The 14,590-nt window shown below is 47.5% G+C and overlaps 2 protein-coding genes across 3 annotated transcripts in view; one reads left to right on the forward strand and one right to left on the reverse strand.

Annotated features, from left to right (window-relative positions):
* The window catches only part of PRKDC (protein kinase, DNA-activated, catalytic subunit), a 3,362,625-nt gene extending 3,349,409 nt beyond the window's left edge, over positions 1-13,216 (reverse strand). The window contains exon 1 of the mRNA XM_069621025.1: positions 12,980-13,216. Coding sequence (XP_069477126.1) covers positions 12,980-13,139 — 160 coding nt within the window. The 5' untranslated portion in view covers positions 13,140-13,216. The remainder of the gene's footprint in view (positions 1-12,979) is intronic.
* Positions 13,217-13,416: 200 nt separating this feature from the next.
* The window catches only part of MCM4 (minichromosome maintenance complex component 4), a 115,462-nt gene continuing 114,288 nt past the window's right edge, over positions 13,417-14,590 (forward strand). Inside the window, exon 1 of one of the 2 annotated variants that reach the window (XM_069621026.1) lies at positions 13,417-13,863. The gene's annotated coding sequence lies outside the window, so the exon portion shown is untranslated. The remainder of the gene's footprint in view (positions 13,864-14,590) is intronic. The other variant, XM_069621027.1, reaches the window with a different exon arrangement.

The following is a 14,590-nucleotide window of genomic DNA, read 5'->3' on the forward strand; positions in this document are numbered from 1 at the left end:
GCTCATAAGATGTGATTGAATAGCTCTACCATAAAGGGAAGAAGGGGGGTTATGAAGGTTTTATAAAATCCTGCAGTGTAGTTGTTTCCAGGTGCCTTCCCCAGTGGAAGTCGTTTAATTGCTCTTTCAATTTCCTCTGCTGTGATTGGTGAGTCTATCCCTTCTGCTGTGCCTTATGGGGGAGTCTGGGCATTTCTATTCCCGCTAGGTATTGGTCAATCTCCTCCTGGGCTTGTCCTATTTCTGATGTATAGAGGTGTTCGTAGATTTTCGCAAATGCCTCCGAGATCCCTCTTGGGTGTGATATCTGCATTCCATCATTCACATCAATAGCTTTGACCCACCTTTCTGCCCGTTGTCCCCGTAGTCTGGCCGCCAATAGGGTGTCGGCGTTGCCTCCCTTTTCATAATGTTTCCATTTGAGGAATTGGAGTTTGCGGACCACTAGGCCTTCCTCTAAGCGTCTCAATTCTTCCCTTTTCTGCATTGCCTCTGCGACTCTTGCAGCCCTATCAGTATCATTATTCCACGCTATTGTATCTAGCTGTGTGATTTCGTTCCTCAACTTTTTCTCTATTATGGCCCTTTCCCTCATTTTCACCGCCCCTCCCTAATTAAGACGCCCCTCCACGTCGCCTTGCCCGCCTCCAATACCGTTCTCTTTGAGATGTCGCCCATGTCGTTCATTTTAAAATATTCTTCAATTTCGTGGGTCATTTCGGTACAGCAAATTTGGGTCTTTCCAAAGTGATTCATTACATCGCCATTTTGTATTTTTGGATGGTAGAGTGTCCAGTGTAATGCCGACCATTACCAAGTCATGGTCTGACCATGAGATTGGGATTATGTCAGCCGTATTGGTAACTTCGAGGATGTCCTTCTTTAAGTATATGTAATCTATCCTAGTGTATGTTAGGTGTGGGGCTGAGTATAAAGTGCAGCCTTTTTCATCGGGGTGCAAATGCCGCCAGGTATCATGTAAACCATAGACTTGCAACATCTCTACCACTTCCGCATGGCCTCCATCTGATAGAGGGCCGGAGTCTGGGTTGTCTGCCTGTCTGTCAATGGTGGGACCGGCCCATAGGTTGAAGTCCCCTCCTAGGACAGTATGTCCAGATGCCTCTAGCATTATCTTCAGGACAGTGCGTTTCAAAAAGCGGGTCTGACCCGTGTTAGGGAAGTAGCGTTGCTAAGGTAAGAGCAATATTGTGAATTCTGCCCACCACTAAGATGACCCTCCCGTCCTGATCGGTCCATATCTTGGAGACCTCAAGGTTTAGCCCCTTCCTGGCCAGTATGCCTACGCCCGCGTTTCTCAAGGGGCCGGAGCTCCAGCATTCAGAGCCCATTCTGGTAGGTAAAACTTTACGCTCTTCTCCCCGCATAGATTTTGTTTCCTGTAAAAAGAGCACATCTAAGAACACCCTCTTGAATTCCCTGCACACCGGGGATCTTTTGTTTGGTGAGTTTAAGCCCTTCACATTCAGCGTGCCAATCCTGAGCAGCCCATGTGCATTATCTGGGGGTGGTGCCATCATTGTACACCCGTTTGTTTCCATCGCTGTGCGGAGATCTCATGCACCCATTAACCTTTAGTAGCTCTGTACCTTTGCTCCTACATATGGAGCTCCCCGATTCTGCTCGCTTCCTTTCGCCTTCCCTACTCCTCCCTCCCTCCTTCCCCTTTGGCATCCGATCTAGCTGGAACATCTTACCCAGCCAGCCTGGGACCACCAGTGCGGAACGTGCAACCCACGGTCCAAATTTTATCATTTCCAGAAGTCATTCTGTATTCCGCTATACATTCCAATGAAGCCCACTTTTCTGGCAATCACCCAACTATTAGTGTCGTGACTAGGTTCAAATAGTTTAACTCACCATGTCGATCCTTAACCTAGTGGTAATCTGAGAATCAATACTGGCATCTGCGTCTTCGGGGATTGTTCCTTGCCGGAGCTTCCAATGTTCTCTGGGGTAGTGATTCCCTATACTCCTCCTGTTCGATGGTTACCACTCTTATTGTTCCATTCCCGGTGAGGCGTTCATCTTCCTGTATTTCCTTGATCCCGGGATTTTCCTACGTCTGGGACCCTGCAATTTCCATTGCCGGTCGTCACGGGGTCTTTCATCCGGGTTCTGTTCATTAGGGAGGTTGCTTACTATGTCCGCCATGCAGTTCCGGATGTCCTTTTCTGTTTGCAGTCTAACGGTACTTGTTTTATGTTCTAACGTGAGGGAGAAGGGGTATCCCCAACAATAGCGGATTCCCTTTTCTTTAAGCCATTTGATCAGGGGTATGCATTTCCTTCACATAGCTAGGGTGAGCGAGGACAGGTCTTGAAAGATCATCACATTGGCCGTGTCATTAACTATTTGGGGGGTGTTTTTGGCTTTATCTAGTATTCTCGCTCTGTCCGAATAATTGTGGAATCTCATGAGTACTGTCTTCGGACCACCTGGAGATCCCCCCCCGGCTCTGTGTATACAGTCTATTTTGGGTTCATCTACCGTATGGTCCTCGAATAACACTTTGGGGATCGCATGGAGGGATTTTTATTAAGTCTTGCTCTGTTTGCCCTTCTCTTGCTGGTATTCCAAAGATTCTTAGATGGTTACGCCTTTCGCAATTTTCACGATATTCTTCTTCTCTTGTCTCGATGTCCATGAGCCTCGGGATTGAAGTGTGTCTAGTAAGAATTGGTTAGTCTCCACTGCCTTCACGCTTCTCTTCAAGCTCATCTATTCTGTTTGTGATCCTGTCAATTTTTCCCTCGATGTCTGCTATCATGCTCTACATTTCAGAAAGGAGGGCCCCTACGTCACTCTTCGTTGCGGCAGCTTCTGTTCCCGATGCCGCCTTGCTAGGTGCTGGTTTGGGATCCGTTTCAGAGTGAAGTGGGGAGTATCGGTATTTAGCGAGTTTATGTGCCCATACGCTTTGTGTTCCATGCACTACAGCCGTGAAGTTTCTTCTCGCTGGGTTTTGTTGGTGTATGGTTGTCTGGGCGGGTCTCCCGCAGTGACGATCCGTCTGTGGGGCGCAATTACTCTTTTCGTGCCCGGGGGTTCTCTTCTTCTGTTCTTAGTTGGTTGGTATGTTAGCCCAAGGGAGGCACATGCCTCTCTGTTTTCTGAGAGGGCCCATCCCCTTGGTACATACGGTTCCGTTGTGGAACTTGGGTAATTCTTATCATTGGGGTTGAGGGTCCATGGCGGCCTTGGGGCCCACGAGCCGCCTCAGAAGCTTAGGGCAGATGGAGCACAGTCGGGATCCGGGGTGCAGTCCTTTCCAGGTCCCGATTTTGAGTCGGAGGGAAAAGCGGTGAATCCAGGGGGGCTTTTATGTGCGCCATAGGGAGACAACTCCTGTCGGGGGGGGGGGGGACAGGCAGGGTTCAGTACCAGGGTCGGAGGTCCTGGGGTGCCGTAGGACTCCTGGATCGTGCCCTGAATGTTTCCGTGTGGGAAGGGCTCTATCGCGGGTCCGTGGTACAGTCCTTCCTGCCTGGCCGGACAGGGGGATCTTTGAGTGCAATTTAATCAGAGAAAGGTGGGTGTACCACTTTGGAGCGTTCCTATGGTGTCCCCTGGCGACACAGCAAGAATGTGGGAAGTGCAGTGTCGTGGGGGTGGTGTGGGGCTAATGCGCAAGCCTCCTGTATGGTCCAGTTCAGTTTTGTGCTACCGCGTTCAGTGAGGGCGTCTGTGCTTCGTACTTTGTGGTGTTGTCACAGCACGCTTCCTCAACTTTAGTTTAATGGATCTGATGAACTCAGACTGATTCCAGGATTTTCAAGGGTCACGTTCGATGTGGTATGTGGCCCTGAGGGCCAAGGAGCCGAGTTGTTCAGCGGGTGATGTCCATTCAGTGCATCTCAGATGAAGAGCTAGTGGGCACCGAAGGGCACCGAAGGACACTGGGGGGCTGGGGAGGTCCGTCCATGCCCACCTCCGACCGGAACCATGAATAACTATGGTGTGCCACAATTGAGATATTACACTCCGCATAGCATTGTGAGCAATGGAGCAGCGCTGCGAGCCCGCGGGCAGGGGCAACCACAGCGGCGTTACTCGACTAGTAACTATTACTCGCTGTCCCTCTCTCTGGGGAAGCGGGTGTCCGCACGTGCACTGGGGAGACAGGGCGGGCAATGTACCAGCCCTATGTAGTTCAGGGCCTGGTGGTAGGTGTCAGCAGCAGTCGTGCAGAGGGAAATTAGGGGAGTATCCGTCAGCACCTCTGTGGGTCGATACTTCAGGGGGCACCTCTGCTCCCACAGAAGGCCAACAGTTTGGGGCCGCCAGCACCCCCAGCAGTGTCACCGCGTGCGTCCTGGAACTCCGGGGTTTAAGTGGGTCACGGTCCCACAGCTGGCAGTCTCCGAGCCACGGACTTGCCTCAGCCCCCCGCCGCCACAGCCACAAGGACCTCAGGGTGATCCACGTAACAGCAGTAACGGCACCAAAATGGGAAATATTACATGGTCCTCCACGACCGCCGACTGGTGTCAAGGAGTTCCAGCTGGGGGGTGGGGGGCCAGGCGTGCATGGTCGGCCGAGGTCACTGGCCACTCCCCACTGCTAGCGATGGTCGGGTGGCAGAATCGAGTGTCTATGTCCAATGCAGGACCGTTCCATGTGGAGGCCGCAGAGTCAAACCGGCACTCTTCAAGTTTGGGCGTGTGCCGCCGGCGGTTTCACTTTCGCTGATCCGAAGGTTTCAATGCAGCTGGGATCCCAACGTTTTCTTCACGAAAATGGGTCCGATTTTCTCTGGTATTTTTCTGGCTGGGGGATGCCAACTTCACGCTTCCCATGTTCCTTTTTAGGCTGGGGTGGGGCGCCGGGGATGGGGTCGTGGAGTGGGGGCTCAAGAGCACGTGGAGAGAGAGCTCATCCGTGCGCCCCCTGGTGGTCAGTTACTGCACCTTTTTAAACTGGATTAGGGAGCAGAGCATATTGGTGGCCAACTCAACAACTGAGGCCCAAATAGTGCTGATCCCCAAGCCTGGCAAGGACCCTGTCCAATGCAAGTCTTGCAGACCCATATCACTACGTAATTCGCACAAATCTTTACTAAAATATTGACCAGTTGCTTGGGCCCGTTCATGCAGTCCCTGATCGACCCAGACCACACAGGTTTTGTACCCAAAAGGACAATATTAGGAAAATTACGCTACCGATAGACAGGGCACATCAGGGAAAGAGCAAACGGTCTTCCTTGCCACGGATGCCGAAAAGGCATTCGACCGAGTCAACTGATCATTTTTAGAAAAGGTATTACACAAAGCTGGCCTTGGGCCGAATATGATAAGTATCATGTTAATATTAATGTTAAAGGATAGTTATAGCGCACACCATCACCACCGGAGTGGTCCCCTGGCGGCTCTGAAAAGTAAGCAGATGGGGTGGGTTAAAAGGGCATAGCAGGACAAAAGGGAGAGCGAGATGTTTTTGTGATACTGTTGGCAGCTTCAGTTCAGTTAGCACTGTTCGCTGAGCATGCGTGCGGTTTATGTCTCGGTAGACTCCCATGTGCTGTTGTGCGAGATTATGTGTGGTTTGCGCTGTTACAATGTAGGAAAGTATGTGCAGATTGCTGTGCGAGGATGCAGTTGTTTAGCATTTGAGAGGTGTATGCAGAGAGGAGAGCTGAGGTTTAGCGATTGGGTTAGTGGGGCTTTTATTACCTTGTTGCTTTGGACATTCGTCACTCGCCAAGTCCCTCGTCATGTCCTGCGCATAGTGGCATTGTGTCTCTGTAACGGTTTGTTTTTCTATGGGTAGAAAGGTGGTGAGGCCTCCCCCATCCCCCGGGTCAAGAAGTTTATGGTACTAGGTTTTCTCATAGGTCGCCAAAGGGGTTGCCTGCAATCGCCTCCCTGTGTTTCTAGGGTAGGTTCCCTCCCTCCGATTTGTAGGTGCTCCCTGTCTCAATGCGCATCATTTATTGGTTAGTGCTCCCTGGTCTGCAACTAGGGTATCTGCTTAGGCGATGCCTAAAGTAGGTGTTGGCTTGGGAGTGGGTATATCCTGGGTTCCCTCCCTGCCCAGCTTCTTCCTTCCATGAGCGCTCGGTGGTGTCTGTTTTTTTCCAGTGGTGTCCATTTTTTTTTTTACTCAATCCAGTCCGATTGTGAGCTGAAGAGGCAGGTTTTAAGTGTTTTTCTGAATTTTAGGTGATCTTGCGTATTACATATTCTTTCGGAAGGGTGTTCCATGTTTTGGCTGACAGCTGGGAGAATGAGGAGCCTCCAGGTTTTTTTCTTAATTCATGGTGAATGATGCCGCCCAATGTGAATGGGGCTCTCACAGACCTGGTCTTTCTGGGTAGATGCACATGACAGGGGTGCCCATTGCCCCCCATCCAGTTTGCGCTGGTGATGGAGCCACTTGCGGAACGCATCAGGAAGTCAGAGCACATTAAGGGAATTTCAGTAGGTAAGGGGTTATATAAAAATCTGCTTATTTGCAGATGGTCATCCTCTCGCTAACGGACCCCATAAATTGCCTTATGGCAGTCATGGAGGAAATGGATAGGTATGGGGCGGTGTCTGGGTTCAGGGTTAATGTCAGTAATTCAGAAATTTTGAACATAGCAGGCTCTTCTGACACCCTTTCACAGCTTCAGCAACTGGCCCCCTTTAGGCACGTGAAGGAGACCCTGCGGTACTTGGGTATCAATATCACTAGGTGGGGGGGAAAATGGCGAGAGAGCCAACTACCTGCCCCTAATTAGGGAAAATCCAAAAGGATTTAGATCGATGAAGTCAGCTATTCATTTCGTGGTTGGGGAGGTGAGAAGCTATTAAAATGAACATCCTCCTGAGAATCCTTTCTCTCTTCCAGAACATCCCACTATTGAATCCCGGGAGAAAAACTGTGTGCCCTCCAGAGGATCATCTCAAAGTTTATATCAAGAAGGCGTGGATCAGTCATGAAAAGGATGGTGAAGCCTAAAGACAAGGGGGTTTGGGGGGGGCTGGCTTGTCCAGGTATGATAAATTACTATTTAGCTGCCCAGGTTTGAGTTCTGGCTGGCTTCAACCCATGTCAAAAAAGCATTGGTTCTTCAGAGAACGAGCCATAGCTGGGGAACACTTATGGAAATTGCCTTGGTTGAGCAGATCCCAAAGGGCCAAGCCGTAGGCTTTTGTAGGAAAACAGGGGACATGGCACAAGGGGAGACCAATCAAACGTTTGTGAACTGCAAGGCCTCCTTTGGGCTAGATTTCGCTAATACCAGCTGCGACATTGGCTTCAAAGCCCGGCTATGAAAGCAGGGTGACAAGATCGCCAACAATGGAGAGAACCCTTGGAAGCATGCAAGATGAAAGGGCTTATAAAGAAACTGGTGGGGTGCTGTGAGGAACTTGAGGATATTTGCACTTATTTTCCCCCAGGATCCTCCTCTGAGGTGGACAGGGAAAGGACATTGCTTTTGGATCCAGACCCTGGGGGTGGATATGCGAGGTAGGTTCACCTTGGTGGGGGGTGGGGGGGAGTGGGGAGTGGGTAACATGATGTCTTTAGGTGACACATGGTATCCCCACTTTCCCTTTTCACAAACCTTTGGTGGCTTGCAGGAAGAATAAGACTGCGGGGGTGTCCCCCGCAACTAGTGAGCAGGGTGTTGCGGGGCGCACCCCTGCAGCACACCCAAGACATTTTTTTTTTATTTTATTTATTTTAAAGAGGACCCTGCAGGGAACTGGCATCGCAGGGATACGGCAAAATGGAAGGTAAGTAAGGGAGTGGGGGTGTGTTGGGGTGTGTGTCTATGTGTGATTTGCAGCGTTTGTTCGGATGGGAAAGGTACAAACCTCTGGTGGTGCGTACATTTCCCATGCAAACTTTTCCGTCACTGACTTTTCTGTGACGGAAAAATCACGCAGATCCTAAGAAAACAGTCGGCAAAGCCCTTTTACTTACTTCCCATGGTCCCCAAAACATTTGAGGGGGTTTGCAAGTCAAAAATCAGAATTCACCAAGATTGCAAAAGCTCCCTGAAAAGATAGCAAAAACATCCTCAAATTAGGACGAGAGAGAGAGAGAGAGAGAGAGAGAGAGGTGCGTTTCTTGTGTGGTGTTTTACTATTGCATTTCAGTATTATTTTGCGTTGTTATTGGGCATATAATAAATAGTATATTTTGGTATACTACTAATTTGAACTCTTGGTGTTTCACTGTGTGTGCTCATTGGAGACCATGATCACCCACACTCCTCCTGTGATTTAGCCTCGACTGCTCTCCAAGATACCGAGAATTGGTCTATCTATCTTCCCAGAAGTGTCCCCTGTTCATCTAACTAGGGTGGCTTCCTAAGCATCTGCCCACCAGGCCAGATTTTAGAAATCCATTCTAACACCAGACATTTTTAATATCATAAGAAACCACATTTGTCATCATATTTTGGTTCATTTTTATGTAATTGGAGATTTTAAAGGCTTTCATCCAATTTGTATAAATTTGTCTGATCCTCTTGACTGCTCTCTACACACCTTCATATCATTAAAGCTCTCATCACTCACTCTTCTCAGTTCCGGTCTCATTCTTCTCTTATGGTCGTGTATCGCAAGATCAGGCGGCTGATTATATTGCTTGGTAAAAGGGCACTGTTTCCAGCTCTCATAGTTCAGTCTAAACGCATATTTTCCAAGTTCATTGAAAAGACATCCTGAGAGCAACATAGGACATGCTCCCATTGCCTACTCTTAGTCCACCAATGATCAACCATCTCAGTCATTATCCTAGGATTTGTAATAAACTGATCCAAACGTGTTACAGTATTATTAACTGTTACATTTCTAGCTGTGGAATTACCAGCTATTACTCTTCCTGCATCGATATTCATTTTTAGAATGGTCCCTGTTATTTTTGGTAAGCGTGACCAAAGACGCGAAGACACAAAAACAAAGTCAATTGTGGAGCAGGACAGCTCTGTACCAGGTAGCTTGCATTGGGATGTCCATTACCTTCTCATTCACTCTCAGTACGTCTCAATTATACATAAACTTAGCCCATGACAGGCCCCTAGCTCCCCTTTTACTAGCAGAAGTGTTTGACTCAAATTACCTGAGGCATGTATACTACATAGATCATCCTTAGCGGTCCCTAAATCAGGGCAGACACAATTAAAATGACAGCCACAGTGGAACGAGTGGCCATCCACGTCAGTAACATCCCCTCTAACTCTAATCTTAAATGTATGATCTTAAATCCCTATGATGCATAAATTCAAGGAACAGGATTGCATATTTGCCCATTTTAAAATGCTTTTCAATAGGGATAGCACAGATGTTGCTTTGAAAGAATGGAGAAATTATCCATTCATGTTTTTTGAGGAAATCGTATCTGATATAGGAGAAGAGACGCATATCTCTCCAACAGAAAAACAAATAAAAGAAAAAGCTAAAGTCTGGGACAGGAATAACAATATTGCTTATCTCAGACAGTTTAAAAAAAAAAAAAAAAGTGTACATGTTAAACAGGCTTTTCGTGTGGAATCACTCTGTGATTATTTATAAAAACACTATCATATGAAGGTCATCAGGTTTCTACGGTCCTTGAGATTGGAGATGCTCCCAACATTCTCTAGAACAGGTGCATGGAGTAATACTCGATATCTCAAACGCCTCTATAGATTTTGTAATAAAAAGAGATCGACACTCCTTGGCATCTCCTGACTAAATGAATAAAAATGGACACGATCCATAAAAAATTTGAGATATAATATTGAAAATTATGCAAGTGATTAAAATTGTAGTCTTCTATACTCAGGGAATTGCACAGTCTTAAATGTTACTATGCATCATATGTGGTTGAGAATATTGGAATGTTTTGAGTAACTTGCCTTAAATGATATTTTAGTAAATAATATGTTTTTTTAACAATGTCATCCATATAAGGTGCAATGATTTTATGTATATGCCAAATATATTTTGTTATTTATGAAATGTAATATGAAACATGTGTATTGTAAACATGTTTGTAAACTATTCGTTTTTATATCTTTTTTTCGATGCGTTATAAGGTTTAACCATAACCACACAAATAAAAAAAAGGAAAAACAGCCACAAAATTGAGAGATATTCTTATACAAATTGAATCATTGATGTTTTGATTCATCCAATATGTACAATATTTCGTATTTCATAAAATGATCCCAGTTCATATATATATGGGTAAAGGGGTAGCTGCTGTTCTGCACATATTGTAGTGTAGTGTAAAGGAGCCTCATCGGGTTGATACCAACATTTCCCACAAGCTAATTTGGATCCCTAGAACAAGCATGCATATGTGATATTAACTTGGTGCGCTTGGGAACATGTACAGATTACAGGACACATGTAGAAGATAAAGAAAGCTTAATGGGGCATACATAAAGAGACAAGGCGTTTGGCACTACTGAGGAAGTTAAGTTTGTAGATTGCAAGCCCTATGATCATGACCCAGAGATAGCTCCTAGGAGCTGCTTCAAAACTCCTGCTCATCAGATCCCTGTAGTTACCAAAGAGCTGCAAACCCCAACCCCTCATCATTCTGAGCCACCTCTGCTAGTGCCCTGACTCTATCTTCAAAACGTGAGGAATGGGGTTAGGCGTTGTGCAAAAACTTCATCCCCACCCCAAGTGCTTGACCACTTCAACAGGCTTTCCCTCAAATTCACTGCTTGGTTGCTACACTGGGGTGTCCCTTCCGCAAGATCACTCACTGCCTTTTTAAATGAGGTATTCACCCACACCAATTTGCAGAACAGACATTCCAGTTAGGTCTTAGAGTTTCCCCTCAAGTTGCTTATGTGCCGTCATCTTCTGCCTGAACAGCAAATACATTTTCATAAGAGAGTAGGCCTGCAAGAAAAGGAAGACTTGGCCCCATGTATCTCTGAAAAACGGGTACTCGCCTACTCCACAATATAGGCTTGCATGACTTCTTACTGACCCTGTAACTCGACCCACCTACAAGCCTATCTGGAAACCTCAATTTCTATTCAGCCATGTAAGATTCTGTAGGTATCAGTTCATCTAAAACACAAACTCGGACCCACTGGTTTGGTCAATACTTGTTCTCTACGTCCTTCTCTTAGGTGTTACAGGCCGGTGCAGTCACGTTTTTAATACAAGCACCCCATATTCTCTCCTTGGGGCATGTCTGGGGAAAAACAGCACCTTTTGTATGCATCCTCCAATTCTCCTAGGTGCATGCAGTTATCATGCTATATTCCAGCAGCACTGCAGACTGGCCCAATGCAAGTTCATGCGAATTATGCTGCAAGTAGAAGAGTCTGCTATCCTTAGGTAATGGAATTGCAGTCTACCTAAATCGAGGATGACAGATGGAAGGACCTATGTCTTTGCAACTGTTAAGAGGGCATCTCCCTTTGGCACTTGAAAAATTGATTTGTATACAAGATCGCCCAACTCAATCATGAAGCCACTGACAGATCTATCTGAAGCATCCGATTAAAAGCACAAGGGAGCTCGAAACCCATATCCAACGAACAGAATATAACATTCCCAGGGGTGTGGTGGGGACGACTCATCCTAGAGGTAGTGAAGTGTGCACAGGTCTCTTTTCAGTGAGGTCCTGCATACCACAGAGTATGTCATTTTGTACTTGTCCCTCAAACCCAACATTGGTCCCTATTGTCCTTAAACAAATGTTATGAGTAGGGGCACTGGCACCACACCAATTTGATGTATGCCTCAGAGAGCACTTTATTTAGGGGTGACGAATGGAGTTCCCACTCAGCCTCCTCCCCTCATCTGCCACTCCCTGATCCGTATTCCCCAAGGGTACAAATAATCTTTAAACGAGAGAGCAATCAAGGCACAGTGTAACAGTGGCAAAGTGAGAAAGTGAAAACTGACGTGTTGGCACGGCCGTGAGAGCGTAAGGAGGACGACACTTTTTGCCCATGGGCCTTTCCATGCCTTTCTACATATGGCTTTTGATTCTGTTCATCATTCCTCGAACACTACACACATCAGCTACCCTGTCAAATACTGCAGAGGAAACACTGCCTGTTTTTACTCTCTGCCTAATTCTTTTTTGAGGAGATATTGGCCTCCTATTATAACGTTAGAAATAGTGGACTAGCCATTTGAGAATTAAGTCATTCTGCATATATGTGCCTAGACCCAAAAAACGAGGTGGTGAAAAGATTTACTTAACTGCGGAACATTAGGATTTCGCATGCAGTAACAGAATGAATGCCCATCTTAAACAAACTGCATCTGTTTGGAACGTCTTAATTATGAAATCAAAATGTATACTGAAAGTCTGAAACCAAGTTAGTATGTGACACATACTAACTTGGTGTCAGACTTTCAGTATACATTTTGAGCTGATGCCTTCCATCCAATGGCAAACATGACTATTTCAAGACCGCTCAAAGTTAAAATGCATCGAAACCAAATTAGCATTTACATTGCACAGCTGGGGCACTTAACTAGTGAGGAATGGGGGCATTACCAAAGTAATAAGAGTGGGTCGTTGAGGACGTATGTGACTATCAAGGTGAAAAGGCTATCGGCGGAAAGGTTACGTGCAGGTTAATGTACTGGACCATCACATACGTGCAGGAAGTAAGAACATGAGACACCTGCTACTTGTGTTACCATTTAAAATCGTACTATGCCTCTAGTTATTGAAAATGTAAATCCCTTCCTCCGTCACCCCTCACACAACATTAACCCCATGGCCCATAAGACTCGGGTCTGCCATTGCTTCGCACATGTCAAGATTTGATAGACCGAGGATGGAAGCTTTCACGGAAAGATGGATAATCATGCTATTTGCCCCACAGCATTACATTAGACTAATTGGTATATTTGTAGGGAAAATTAAAACAAATAATACATTTAGAAATAGCTATAGGTCCACCAAAAAGTTGGAAATGTAACTTTTAAACAGGGGGGTTTGCATACAGAACGGTGGGCAGTGGCAAGTCCAGACTTCGCGCAGTACCCACCCAGAAGGTTCTCTCCAGAGGCGCTCAGGCACTCCTGGCCCAGGCTGCGGATAAGGCTGTGCGCAGCTGGGGCGACTGGGCCGGCCTCTCCGGAGCCGAGCAGGCTGTGCAGCTGGTGCAGAGCACCCAAGATGCCGCCTCCGGCCGCGGGCGCAGACATGTTAGGCGAGCTCGAGCAGCTCAGCTCACAGGACAGTGAAGCATTGCAGGGCAGTTTCCGGGCTCACGCTTGTTGACAGCTCCATGCAGCCAGAGCCTCGGGACTGTACCATTCCAAACTCACAGGAGGGGCGAGCTGAAAACAAACGCTCTAGCGCCTGTTTGGAACCAACTTAGAGCCGTGATACTTCACCCGAACAATGTATTTATCTGCGAAAAAAAACGATATCACACTGAGCAAAATGTGTGAAAATAAGATGAACGTGCGCCCCTGGAATATTGAAATGGGAGACGCCAACTTTTGCCGCGAATCTGCCGTCAAATTTGGATAAAACCATTGAAGTAGAGGGGGGTAATTACGGAATGTGTGTGCGTGCATGTGTGAGCCTGGTCCATGGCCAGTCCTGCGGATAGGGCAGGAACGGTGCTTGTTTATCAGTGGTCGCGGAGACTCCCGGAGAGCGCTGCTAAGTGACCTTTCCGTCGGGTGGCGGCGCTGAACTCTGGCTTTCCCCCACGCTCTTGCGTGAGTCCACTGGTTGCAAGACCCGCACTCGGGCAGTAAATCTATTGGATGAAAGTAGCAAAACTCCCGGCAGTGAGGATCACGTGTCTCAGCTTTCGCGCGAAAACTAGTTGCCAGCCCAGGACCTCAGAGAGGAAGAACCACCATCTACGTCGCAAACCTCGGGGACAAAGGGATCGGCGTTGTGCAGAGAACGGTGGTACGTGACCTTGCCCCTTAAAGCAGGGGTAGAGTGTATGGCACGTTGGGGGACGTGTGCCACTACCAAGCTGACGTTCCTATTGTACAGCCTTTTCCGATGGAACGTTTAGGGGTAGAGTCGTTCTATTGAGCATTAAATGACACCATTGATCACGGACAGGGGAAGCTTAGATCCAACGGAAATCAATCGCGTAGTTAGAACTATTTCAGAGTTGCCCACCTCGATAGGGAGTTAATTTGGAGGGGGGGGGGTCCTCCCACTCCCCCCCCCTCCCCAAACTTTTGTGGCACACCATTTTATCCCACTCACTTGGCAGGGTTTCAAGATGGCATGTCCACACCAACAAAGTTACTCCACTGCCCGCCTCCGGGTATTGGGAAGAACGCTGGCACGCATAACGGGCCAGACCTGCATGGCGGGGGCCAGGGATGCACACAAAGAACACCATTGCGAGATTGTTTTGGAACCAGCCTCGGGGATGGCGAGTTAAGCTTGGGTGGCTGATCCTGAGCTCGTGCTATTCTCCGCTCCAGTTTCCAGCACCGACATTCTGGGGTGGGTGGAAATACATACTGGAAGGGGGGCTGCCATGCTTCCCATGAGCAAAAGCTGCATACATCTACAGTTTGCATGGACGCGTCACACATGTGCTCCAGTGGCACTGCGAGCATAGACTGCCACATTTCTAGCTTACGGAAGAGTTCTCGTTAAATTAGAAACGCGG

Source organism: Ambystoma mexicanum, chromosome 5q (genome assembly GCF_040938575.1).
Source record: "Ambystoma mexicanum isolate Mex_15411 chromosome 5q, UKY_AmexF1_1, whole genome shotgun sequence".
Classification (NCBI taxonomy): domain Eukaryota; kingdom Metazoa; phylum Chordata; class Amphibia; order Caudata; family Ambystomatidae; genus Ambystoma; species Ambystoma mexicanum.